This window comes from Sceloporus undulatus, chromosome 6 (genome assembly GCF_019175285.1).
Source record: "Sceloporus undulatus isolate JIND9_A2432 ecotype Alabama chromosome 6, SceUnd_v1.1, whole genome shotgun sequence".
In the NCBI taxonomy this organism is placed as follows: domain Eukaryota; kingdom Metazoa; phylum Chordata; class Lepidosauria; order Squamata; family Phrynosomatidae; genus Sceloporus; species Sceloporus undulatus.
Window position 1 is genome coordinate 105,769,858 of NC_056527.1, and position 10,943 is coordinate 105,780,800.

Consider the following 10,943-nt stretch of genomic DNA (forward strand, 5'->3'; position numbering starts at 1 on the left):
GAACCCTCTCCTTTCAGTTCTGCTTTGCTTCACATCATGCTTTTGTCAAATTAGAAACAAAGATGAGTTCTAGAGATATGATATGAGGAACTGATTATTATTAATGAGACAATTGGTCAGCTCTTTCCATTTTCCTTCTATAGGTTGTTTTGAAGTTGCAAGTGTCCACTGCACCAAATCTTCACTCGCTGACTCCCCACTAATACCACCTTTTCCTGAACAACACACAGGCTGGGCCACCAATCCCCCAAGCCCGGCCTAGCTTTGGCCGGGACAAAGGCAAATCCCTCCGAGATGGGGGTGGCCAAAGCCATCCGCCGTCTCAGTGGGGGTGGCGGGGTGGGAGAGCTCCAAGAAGAGGAATCAGTGGAGTCCCCCACCACCTGCCATAATGGCAGACCTGCTCTGGCCCACCAGCGCAGTCGCTTCGTCAAGAAAGATGGCCACTGCAATGTGGAGTTTGTCAACCTGAATGAGAACGGCCTGCGGTACATCACTGATCTCTTCACCACATGTGTGGACATCCGCTGGCGCTGGATGATGGTCATCTTCTGTCTCTCATTTGTCTTGTCCTGGCTTCTCTTTGGTTTCACTTTCTGGCTCATTGCTGCTCTGCATGGGGACCTGGCACCCGACCAACCACCCGACTCAAAGGCTTGCTTCTCTGAGGTCACCAGCTTTACGGCCGCTTTCCTCTTCTCACTGGAAACCCAGACGTCCATTGGGTATGGCTTCCGCAGCATCACAGAAGAGTGCCCTTCTGCCGTCCTGGCTGTGGTTTTCCAGTGCATACTGGGATGCATCATTGATGCCTTCATTATTGGAGCAATCATGGCCAAGATTGCCAAGCCCAAAAAGCGCAATGAGACCCTTATCTTTAGCGATACTGCTGTGGTAGCCATGCGTGATGGGAAGCTCTGTCTCATGTGGCGTGTGGCCAACCTGCGGAAGAGCCATCTGGTGGAGGCCCATGTCCGGGCACAGCTGTTGCAGGTAAGGACAACACCAATGGGAAGTCCATAGACAAAATATAAAAAGGAAGAGTAGAATGGCAACAAGATGTTTCTGGAAATTCTTTGAATTACTATTCTGGATTTTTCAAATTAGTGGGTTATACTGGCAGATGGGGACGGATTTATGGGATTCACAGTTTAGGAAGGATTATTTATTATTCTTAGACAGAGAACTCTAGTACCTCACAGGTCCACTAACCCCAGGATTCCAGAAGATGTAGCTAATCCATGGCAGTTATAGTGGAATTATAGTGCTATAATTGTGTGTGATGTGAAAAGATCCTTGATCAGGACCAGACAGATCTCAGGTTTGTGGCAGGATCTATTTTGGTTTTTATTCAAACCCCAACCAGTGCCAGATGAAAAAGAATCAACAAATACAGAACCTAGGCACTAGTTCTGAGTCTGTTGTTGTTGTGTGTCTTGAAGTAATTTCCATCTAATCATGACCCTAAAGGCAAACCTATCACTCAGGATTTTTGGCAAGATTTGTTCCAAGGGGGTCTGTTCATACCTTCCTCTGAGGCTGAAAGACTTGCTCAAGATCACCCAGTACTGAAACTAAATAGAGCACACAGCCTTTCTGTACACATATCAGAAGTTCAGTATAATTAAGGGTGGAATAAAGGAACCATTTTGTTGCTGTTGTTGTTGAACAAGCAAGAATCAGAGATCCTTGTCAACCTACTGTACATCATTCAAAGATTAGTGATTAGATTCATGCTGGCTACCTCTGATCAAGATAGGGAAGGAGAGGTGAGGTTATGGAGAGGTGGGCAAAGAGATAAGAGTGTGAACATGTGCCTAGAAGAGTAACAGCAGTAATCAAAGTCATGGTGGTTATAGCAGTAAATTATAATGGATGAAAAGCAGGATGGATAAATATGTGGATCTGTAGACAAAGAAGGAAAACCAGAAGGAGTGGAAGGAAAGATGGACATACAAGTGGCAATAACAGGAGGTCCATTCACATATGGAACAGGCTCCTTATTTTTTGCTATATTGTCTGTAGGAGATCACACAGAGTGAAGTAGACTGTACATAGAAATCATCAGCAGTAACCAATAGCTATTTTGGCAACTGAATTGACAGGGTTTTGTTGTTGTTGTTGTTTTACTATAGTAAAAAAAGGCAGCTAGCCACTGTAGATCATGTGTTAAAGCCTGTGTCCATTAAAAAGGTACAGTTCAGTATATAACCCCCTTCTTCCTCTGCTTTCTTACCTACAGCCTCGTGTGACCCCTGAGGGTGAGTACATCCCCCTGGATCACAATGATGTCAATGTAGGCTTCGACAGTGGCACTGACCGCATCTTTCTGGTGTCACCAGTGACAATCGTACATGAAATTGATGCTGAAAGCCCCCTGTACGAATATGGCCCTGCTGATCTGGCTGAGGCTGACTTTGAACTGGTGGTTATCTTGGAAGGTATGGTGGAAGCCACAGCAATGACCACACAATGCCGTAGCTCCTTCCTGCCCAGCGAGCTGCGCTGGGGACACCGCTTTGAGCCCGTACTCTTTGAACGACGCGGCCACTATGAGATTGACTTCCTGCATTTCAATCGTACATATGAGGTACCCGGAACCCCAGCTTGCAGTGCTAAGGAGTTGAGTGAACGCAAATACAGGGCACCCCCTGCAGGGGCCACAGCTGCTCGTGCCTCCTTCTGCTATGAGAATGAGGTAGCACTCAGCTGTTGCCGTGAGGAAGAGGAGGAAGAGGAAAAGCAAAGCAGCAGGCGAGTGAGCCTGGAGAATGAGATGTCCACCACTACGTGACAACAGTGATCTCTTTGGACTGAGGAGGGACAGTGGGAAGTGGGCATAGCTCCATCACCACACTTCATATTGTTGGGCAGCTGGGGTAACTGGCCAAAGAATAACGCTTTCATACTTCATTCACCCTGTTCCCAAATCTGGCAACTAGGTTTTGGCTTTCTGGAACAAGTAGCGATGTCTCTCTTGGACTGCAGACAGACGGAAATGCTCATTTCTGAGTATCTAGGCTCAAATGACAGTTCTGGCACAAGCTGAAGCATTCTCTCTCCCTCATGCCTATGATAATCCGAGCTGTTGAAGAGAGTTAAAGAATTACAAATGGGAGAGGCAGGTGACAAATGAACACTCCATAGGAAAATTTGAGTTGTAAGAAAGTACCTGTTCCATCTGTCTCTGAGGAGCTGGAATATTACCTGCCTTCTACGGCAGTGTGATTTCTGGTTGTATTAATACTGATGGGATCTTGATGGATCTACCCATCAAGACAGTATGAGGAGCATATAAATTGTTCTCAGTCAGGAAAATCTCTCACATGTTTCTCTGGGGCAAAGATGTCTTCTTTATAGGGCTCTACAATGAATAAGAGGCAGTAAGGTTAAGTGGAAATGACTAGTCAATGGAATTACAGGGAATTGGAATGTATCTATAACGTCTAGGAAAAGTGCAAAGGGGGTGGCTTGTTTTGTAGCGTTTTAGAGGTGTGTTTCTCATTTGCTACAAGGGCTAGAAATTATATGCCCAATGGGCTATAAACTGCACATGATCTTAACTGCCCTCCCCCCAGCCCCAAAACTTGTTTGTCAAGCCTAAATGAAGAAACCCTGTTTAAACTCCAGCAAAACTAACTGGATGGTGTGGATTTTTTTTTTTACGAAAAAATATCTGAATGCATACCATGGGCTGACAATGTTTATAATAAGGTGAATATTTCTTTATGAGATGTATAAGTTGTATAAAATATGTTCTCATAAAAAATGAAATTAAAACTATTTTAACCCCCCTCATGTTTGAAGTCCTGCAAAAGAAAATGAACAGTATATAATGAAGGAAGATATATGCCCAAATGCAAACAATGCACAGTCATTGCCACCATATCTTAAATTTAGGAACAAAGGCCAGAATCTTACATCATTGTCTCCATATATAACTTTATATGCTATGTGGCAGAGGCAGTAAGAAACACTGTTAATAAATTGTGAAGATAGGTAACGGGACACCAGCAAGTGTGCCCAATATGCATTGGTGCCTGATGTGCATCAGTCCCATTGCACATCAGTCGCTTTGCCGGCTCTGCTACGTAGCAACTAACAGCAATCCTCTAGCAGATACAGATGTCACAAAACTGCCCAATTGTAATTCTCACATACTACATCCAATTATGAAGATTCCCAAACAGTCTTTTTGTAACAGCCACAATATTCTGAAATATGGATATGAACCTATCTCCTGAAAAGGATTTACACACATGCCTCTCCCCAGTCAAATCAGATGCATATATTTCAGTGTGTTCTAGAAATAAGGGGGAAAGGGGGAAACAGACGAGGACCAGGTTTATGTCCTGACCACATCACCATGGTCCACTGATGGTCAGATTGAAACTGTCTTGCAGAATATGAAATTGCCTTACATACAGTACTTGTCCACTTAATCTAGGCTTGTATGTTCCAGGTATGACCCAAGTGAGGTTCTGGGGCTCCATGCAGAACCACTCATGGTTGTTTTTGTGGTGTCTGACACAGCCTCCAGGCTTCCCCAGACCACCATGAATGCTCCAAGAGCAACAATTCACCTTTTAAATGGATTGCCATGCTGTTTAGCTTCTTCTTTCCCCCCCAAAATAACCTAGAAGTAGACTTCCCCAGTCAGTTCTACTTTGGTGTGTGTGTGTGTGTGTGTGTGTGTGTGTGTAAGACAGAATTTTGGCAGTCCTTCAGAACATCTCATGAAATTGGCCCTCAGAGCCACTAAAGTTGCTACCAGTCAGAGAAGACTATTAGCAAATTGTTCCAATTTCAAGCAGTGTTTTTTCTCATCAGTAGTTGGAGATGCTAAGTAAGGAGTGAAACAGACCCTCAGCATTCAAAACCAGTGCTCCACCACTAATCTCTGGTCCCTTCTCCATGTGACTCTCCTTCTACTGATTCATTTTCATTCATTTTAATGAGACATAATGGAATTTGCTGAGATGCTCTATCTGTCTCCCACTTTTCTGGCCACAAGTGTCCCAAAACTACCATCAGTCCTATCATTGCCTTTGGAATGGGAATGAAAGGAAGGGAATTATCACAACATCAGTCTAAACATCTGCTTTTACCCCTGAAGCAGGGTGCATTTCAGTTCTATATGAGAAATCTCGATATAAACAGCTGCTGTTCAAGCTGGTTGGGTGACATCAGCGTAGGCTGAAGGTCAGAGCGGTGAGAGCTCAGATTGGATTCGCAGCTGGGAGCTCAGATTAATACGACACAGTCCCATCACTAATCCTGACTGCTTTATACCAGTAACACTGGAGGGAGGCAGACATATTTGGGACCCGCTTCCTCTGCACACCTCCCACATCCTGCTCCTCTCTCTGGTCACATCACCTTGTGCCTCAAAGTGCTGGCACCTGCTCTTCATTCCAGCACCACAGAAGTGATGGGATGTCAGGAACTCCTCAACAGCCACTACAGAGAAGGTGACAAGATCAAGTGGGAAAGCATTCCTGTTGAGCCAAAAATAACCTCTTATGTGCCCATATCTTCCAGCCTTGGACATCTATCAGATTCAGATGGCATATGAAGGTCACCACAGGTTGGGACAGAGGTCAAACACCAGCTCCAGTCTCTTGGGGGGGGGGTGACCTGACATTCACCTGTGGCTTCCCCCACATTGCGAATGACCTCCATTCTGACTTGCTAGTATTTCTCGAAATGATATAATAACAGCCTCCAACGTTTCCTTCGCCTTCAACAAGGCAAGGTCATTTGGCAGGTCTTTTGGGTCATCTCAGGAAAGGCAAAATGTTGAGATACAATGACAAGGCAATTATTATTATGTTATTTTACTTGATATAAATAAGTAGGAGGGAGGGAGAGGTCATTTAGATTTTTACAATTTTAATTCTGTTTTGTTTTAGTTCTTTATTTATTTTCTTCAGGCACCAAAATGCCTGCGGTTTTAGGCTGCTTGATACCAATAACGACCTGTCATTATTGTGCCACACATCAGTATATTTATTATACTATCCATCCCTTCCTCCAAGGAGTTTAGGACAAGATTAGACCTCTCTTCACCATCCACTGTATCATCACACCAACTCAGTGAGGTAGCAGCTGACCCAAAATATCCAAGTAAGGTTGGATTGGGTGTGCATTTGAATTTAGGTCTCATTGGTATAGTTTGAATGACCAAGTGAGCTGGAGACTCTGGGAACTGTAATACAACAAAGTAACTTTCCAAGCTCTGGCTTTAAAACTATTTAGCCACATGTTACTGCAGCCACAACCCCTCTTCTTTATCTCTGAAGAGATGTTCTCTACATTCTTAATTTAATAATAATAATAGGATTTATTTACAAATGGCAACTGACAATGAACTGTGAAGCAGGTGACAGACAATTCAAACACAAGTCTTTCTGCTACTCTCACTTGTCCCCTGTCATACATACACACACAGCAAGGCTCCCGTAGCTCTAGGGGTTATCTGACTTGTCTCTTGCTCAAAGTCCTTCTTCCTCCCCCCATCAATCAAAAAATGGAAATCAGCTCTATAGCCAATACAGTGTACACACTTCACATCTGCATTAAAGAACAGTTTAAAGGAAAGCAAATGTAAGTATTGCAAGTGAAAACAGCTATAGAAGCAAGGTCATCTGGATTGTCTCAGTAGATGAGACAGTCCTGCAGGGCAATGCACATTGAGATGAAGGAGCCAGGTCGCATACTCTCCAACTGACCTGATTTGGTAGGGACAGCCTTGGTTTATCCTCTGTCATCCCATTTTCAGCTGTTTTTCAAATGTCACTATTGCTCTCGCCTCCTATTTTCCCTCTTTGTCCACAGCTTACTTCAGTTGCTGCATACCAAGTTCAAAGTGCAAAAGTAGCTTATATTCATTAAATTCAAGAATGAGAAGAGGAGAGAAAGAGTGGAAACCTGCACTTCCCTGTAGACTCAGGCAAAAGCAACCCACTGCAGCCTCTTCTAGTTGGTATGTTCTTCCTCATTCCTAATTTTTGTCACCTTGACCACACTTTGGTGTAGCTTGGCCATATGTGTCCTAGTTTTCATCTGTGAAATGTTGGTGGCTATAGGTCTGGGAATTTATCATCAGTGCTTGTCAGACTAGGATGGAACCCAGTTGTGCCTGATGGGGACAGAAGATTGGCCAGCTAAATACAGTCTGCAAGGAGGTAGCAGATAAGAAGAGGAAACCAAAAGAACCTTTATGCATGGAAGTAAGCACCTCCCTGACCTGACCCTATTTGTCAAAGAACACAAGAATACTGAAACTCCAGATCAAATGTTGAAACTACAGGGAGAGGAGGGTTATGGAAAAGTCAGTTTTGTAGCATTCTTGCGTCTCTGTCAATCCTATATGGTACTAATCCTTTTAATCTCTACCACAGATGCCTAAGTCAAACCATTGGTTCACCTAGCCATTGGTTCTTCTGCACCTGTCTTTCCACTAACACAGTACCTACTTTTAGACTCCATCTCCCATGATAATAAATAATAAATAAATAAACTTTATTCTTCTACCCCATCTTTCTGCTGCAACAATCAAGGCGGCTTACATGACTAGAATATATTGGAATAATATATACTCTCAATAAATAAATTGACACCCCCCCCCCCTTTTAAAACAGGATTAAATGATGATGCTTGACCATGCTGACTAGGGATTATGAGAAGTACACTTCAAAACTTGTGAAAGGCTAGACTCCACATTAATTTTGGCTCTTCAGGCTTTCTGAGGCCTCTCTGGAGATACCAGGGATTGAACTCAGTAGCCTTTACCTGCAAAGCATATGCTCTATCACTTAGCTATAGATTTCCCTCTTTTCATCCACTGTAACAGTAAGGACAGTCATCTACTGGTGTTGTCATCCAGCATGAATGAAATGAAGTAACCAGACCACCTCTGATTTGAAAGATGGGCACAGAAGAGAGCAGTTTGCTGCACTCCAAATGCTTAACTCCCAGTACCATCAAAGTGGCGAGAAGGCTAATGGGGACATCTCGCATTCCAGCTCATTTTTGAAAATCAAGAGTAGTTGTATAAGAACTGAGCATCAGAGAGACCAAGAATATAAATACTCAATAAACGAGGCATGGCAAATAGTTTCTCCACTCCAAGGGAATTATTTTAAGCAGATTCAGAAATGTGTTTGGGGCAAGTAAGCAAAAGAAATTCTGGTACAAAAGGCTGTGAGTATAGATTTGCTCCATCACCACCCTGTGCTAGCACTAAATCCATCGCTGGTAAACTTGCTTGGCCTCCATCCAACTAATCAGCACTGACACAGGGCATCTTATTAGAGACAGATGGTTCACAAGCAACTCTTCATCTGGACCTGCCAGCAGTCGAAACAACACTTGAGCCTCCTGCTCAAAGAATCAACATTCACACACCAGTTATCTCAGTCAGCCAGCTCCCCATCTGATCTGACAGCAGCCTCATGACAGTAACCCACAGCAGTCTGCGCTCACTTGCATTAATTCTCTACTCATCCATTTGGGGACTCACATGCACACAGAACTGTGGGATTTAGCATAGATTATCTTGCCACACCCTCCAGCGTCTACCAATGGAACTACAATGTCTGGATTTTTCCTTTGCTGTGCTACATGGCACAAAAAGTGCTGTTGGCATTTCCTGAGCCTGGAATTCACAAATGAGATCCACTTGCAGAGCGCAAGAGAAGCTCAAACAAACCATTCGTATCTTCAGTGAAAACATCCTGTGTCTTCTCTCATTTAAACCAACTTCTAAAAGATTTCCTCCCATTATCTTCAGGTAAAAGTAAAGGTAAAGGTATTTTCCTTTGACAAGGTTGCTCATCTTCATTACTAAGCCGAAGAGTCAGCGCTGTCAAAGACAACTCTGTGATCGTATCGCCAGCAGGACTGCACAGAACGCTGTTACCTTCCCACTGAAGTGGTACATATTTATCTACCTGCACTTTGACATGCTTTTGAACTGCTAGGTTGGCAGAAGCTGGGACTTGTGATAGGAGCTCACTTCATCACTTGGCACTTGGGCCACAATAACTGCCGACCTTGCAGTCATCAAAGTCAGAGTCTTAACCACTGACCCACTGCGTCCCTCTTAGAATACTTAATAGGTGTTACAACTAGTGTGTGCAACGCTTAAGAATTCTTGAGTAAGGAAGAAAGACAGCAATAACTTAGGACCGAAACAGACAGGCCAAAAGGACTGCACCAGGACTGCGCTGGCCCCAATTGTGCTGGAACAGTGGTGACCAACAGGCCCAGTCCCTATCCAGGCCACTGTTGTGGTCCTGAACTGGATCCTCAGAATGAGAGGATCATACCTGCTCCTTTTTGGCCCAATTCTTCTTGCTTGGTGCAGCACCAGCACAGTTTCCAGTCATGTTCACAGCGTGCAATGTCTAAACTCTGCACCCCCAAAGCTGGTGCTTTGTGCCCATCTGTTTTAGGCCTTAGAGGAAAAAAGTAAAGACTTTATCATAGTAACTTCATTCTAAAATAGTAAAGTTACTTAGGGTGCTAATCTAATCTAGCTGTATTCTAGGGAAGAGCTGAGAGAGTTCTAGGAAGGAGAGGAAGCGGAAGCATCCTTAAGAGACAAAAGCTCATTTTGATTTATCAATAATAAATTGTTGGAAAAAATGTGGTTTTTCCACTATATCTTTAATCTCAAAGAAAAACAATGTGTAGAGAGATATTGTAGCACCTTTGAGACTAATGAAAGGGGGGGAAAGCATACTCATCCCTCCACATTTGCGGCTTTGACTTTTGCAAATTTGATTATTCACAGATTTTTTTAACTTGTTCTCTCTAGGAATACTTAGGCCCTTCAGCGCAAATCAAGTCGCATGGAAGGACCTAGACTAGAGATTCCTGCAGAGAACACTTCGCTAGGCATTTGTAGCTCCTCCAGTGCAGTTCTATGGTCAATATCTGGGCAGATGTTGACCACAGAGTTGCACTGGAGGACCTAGATATTCCTAGAGAGGTGTTCTCTCAGGTAAAAACATAGTGTTTTTGTTATTTGCAGTTTTTCCACATTCATGGGGGTCCTGTGCCCCTAACCCCAGCGAATGTGGAGGGACAAGTGTATTCATTCTTCTAAAGAGGAAGGGACTGAGCTAGGGGAGAAGAAATGAATTCAGCTGGCAGAGTTCAGTCTTCGGCAAGGTGAAATAATCTGCTGTCAAGTCGTTTCATACTTATGGCGACCCTATAATGGGCTTTTCTTGGCAAGATTCTTCAGAGGGGGCTTGCCCTCCTCTGAGGCTGAGAGAGTGTGACTTGCCCAGGATCACCCAATGGCCGAGCTGGGATTTGAATCCTGTGTACCAGTCACTCAAACCACTACGCCAGGTTGTCTCTCCCTTCTTGCAATATGGGGGTAGCCCAAATGCCCTCCTTTTCCAGGAGATGCCCTACATTTCAGCCTTCTGTCCAGGTCCAAAATGTCCTCCCTTTTGAGCCTGACTGAGAGAAGCATTACATTGCTATGAGTGGTTTTTTAATGGCTTTTCTTTGGTTATGTCCTCCGCTTTTCTTGACTGTCCTCCATTTTGCAGTGGCTTGTCTTCCTTTGTGGTCACCCTGTAATAGTCCTGAATGGGAAAGGCATAAGAGGCTGCATCCATACTGGAGAAATAACCCGGTTTGGTACCGCTTTAACTCTTTGTCTGACTCTTTGCTATGGAATTCTGGGAGTTGGAGTTTGTTGTGGGGCCCAGAGCGGAGCCTTGAGCCAGGCAAAGAGTTAAAGCGGTACCAAACCGGGTTATTTCTCCAGTATGGAATTAGAAAGAAAGAAAAAAACATGGATTCCTCTCTTCCCTTTTGCTTATATGTTGTCTTTGATATGGCTCCATCCTAAAATAAATAAACAAATAATACAAATATAAGTATAATGAACAATATAAATATAATAATAAAAGAAAATA

General features: G+C 43.7%; 1 protein-coding gene across 1 annotated transcript; it reads left to right on the forward strand.

Annotated features, from left to right (window-relative positions):
* Nucleotides 1-294: 294 nt before the first annotated feature.
* Nucleotides 295-2,794, forward strand: KCNJ14 (potassium inwardly rectifying channel subfamily J member 14). The gene is made up of 2 exons (XM_042475059.1): nt 295-993; nt 2,243-2,794. Exons 1-2 carry the CDS (start codon nt 295-297, stop codon nt 2,792-2,794), a joined length of 1,251 nt encoding a protein of 416 aa, XP_042330993.1.
* The last annotated feature ends 8,149 nt before the right edge of the window (nt 2,795-10,943 follow it).

Excerpts from the sequence above, each read along its gene's own strand:
- KCNJ14 (XM_042475059.1), top strand. The coding sequence starts at position 295 with ATGGGGGTGGCCAAAGCCATCCGCCGTCTCAGTGGGGGTGGCGGGGTG. Across the intron at positions 994-2,242 it reads TCCGGGCACAGCTGTTGCAG|CCTCGTGTGACCCCTGAGGG; the intron begins GTAAGGACAACA and ends TCTTACCTACAG.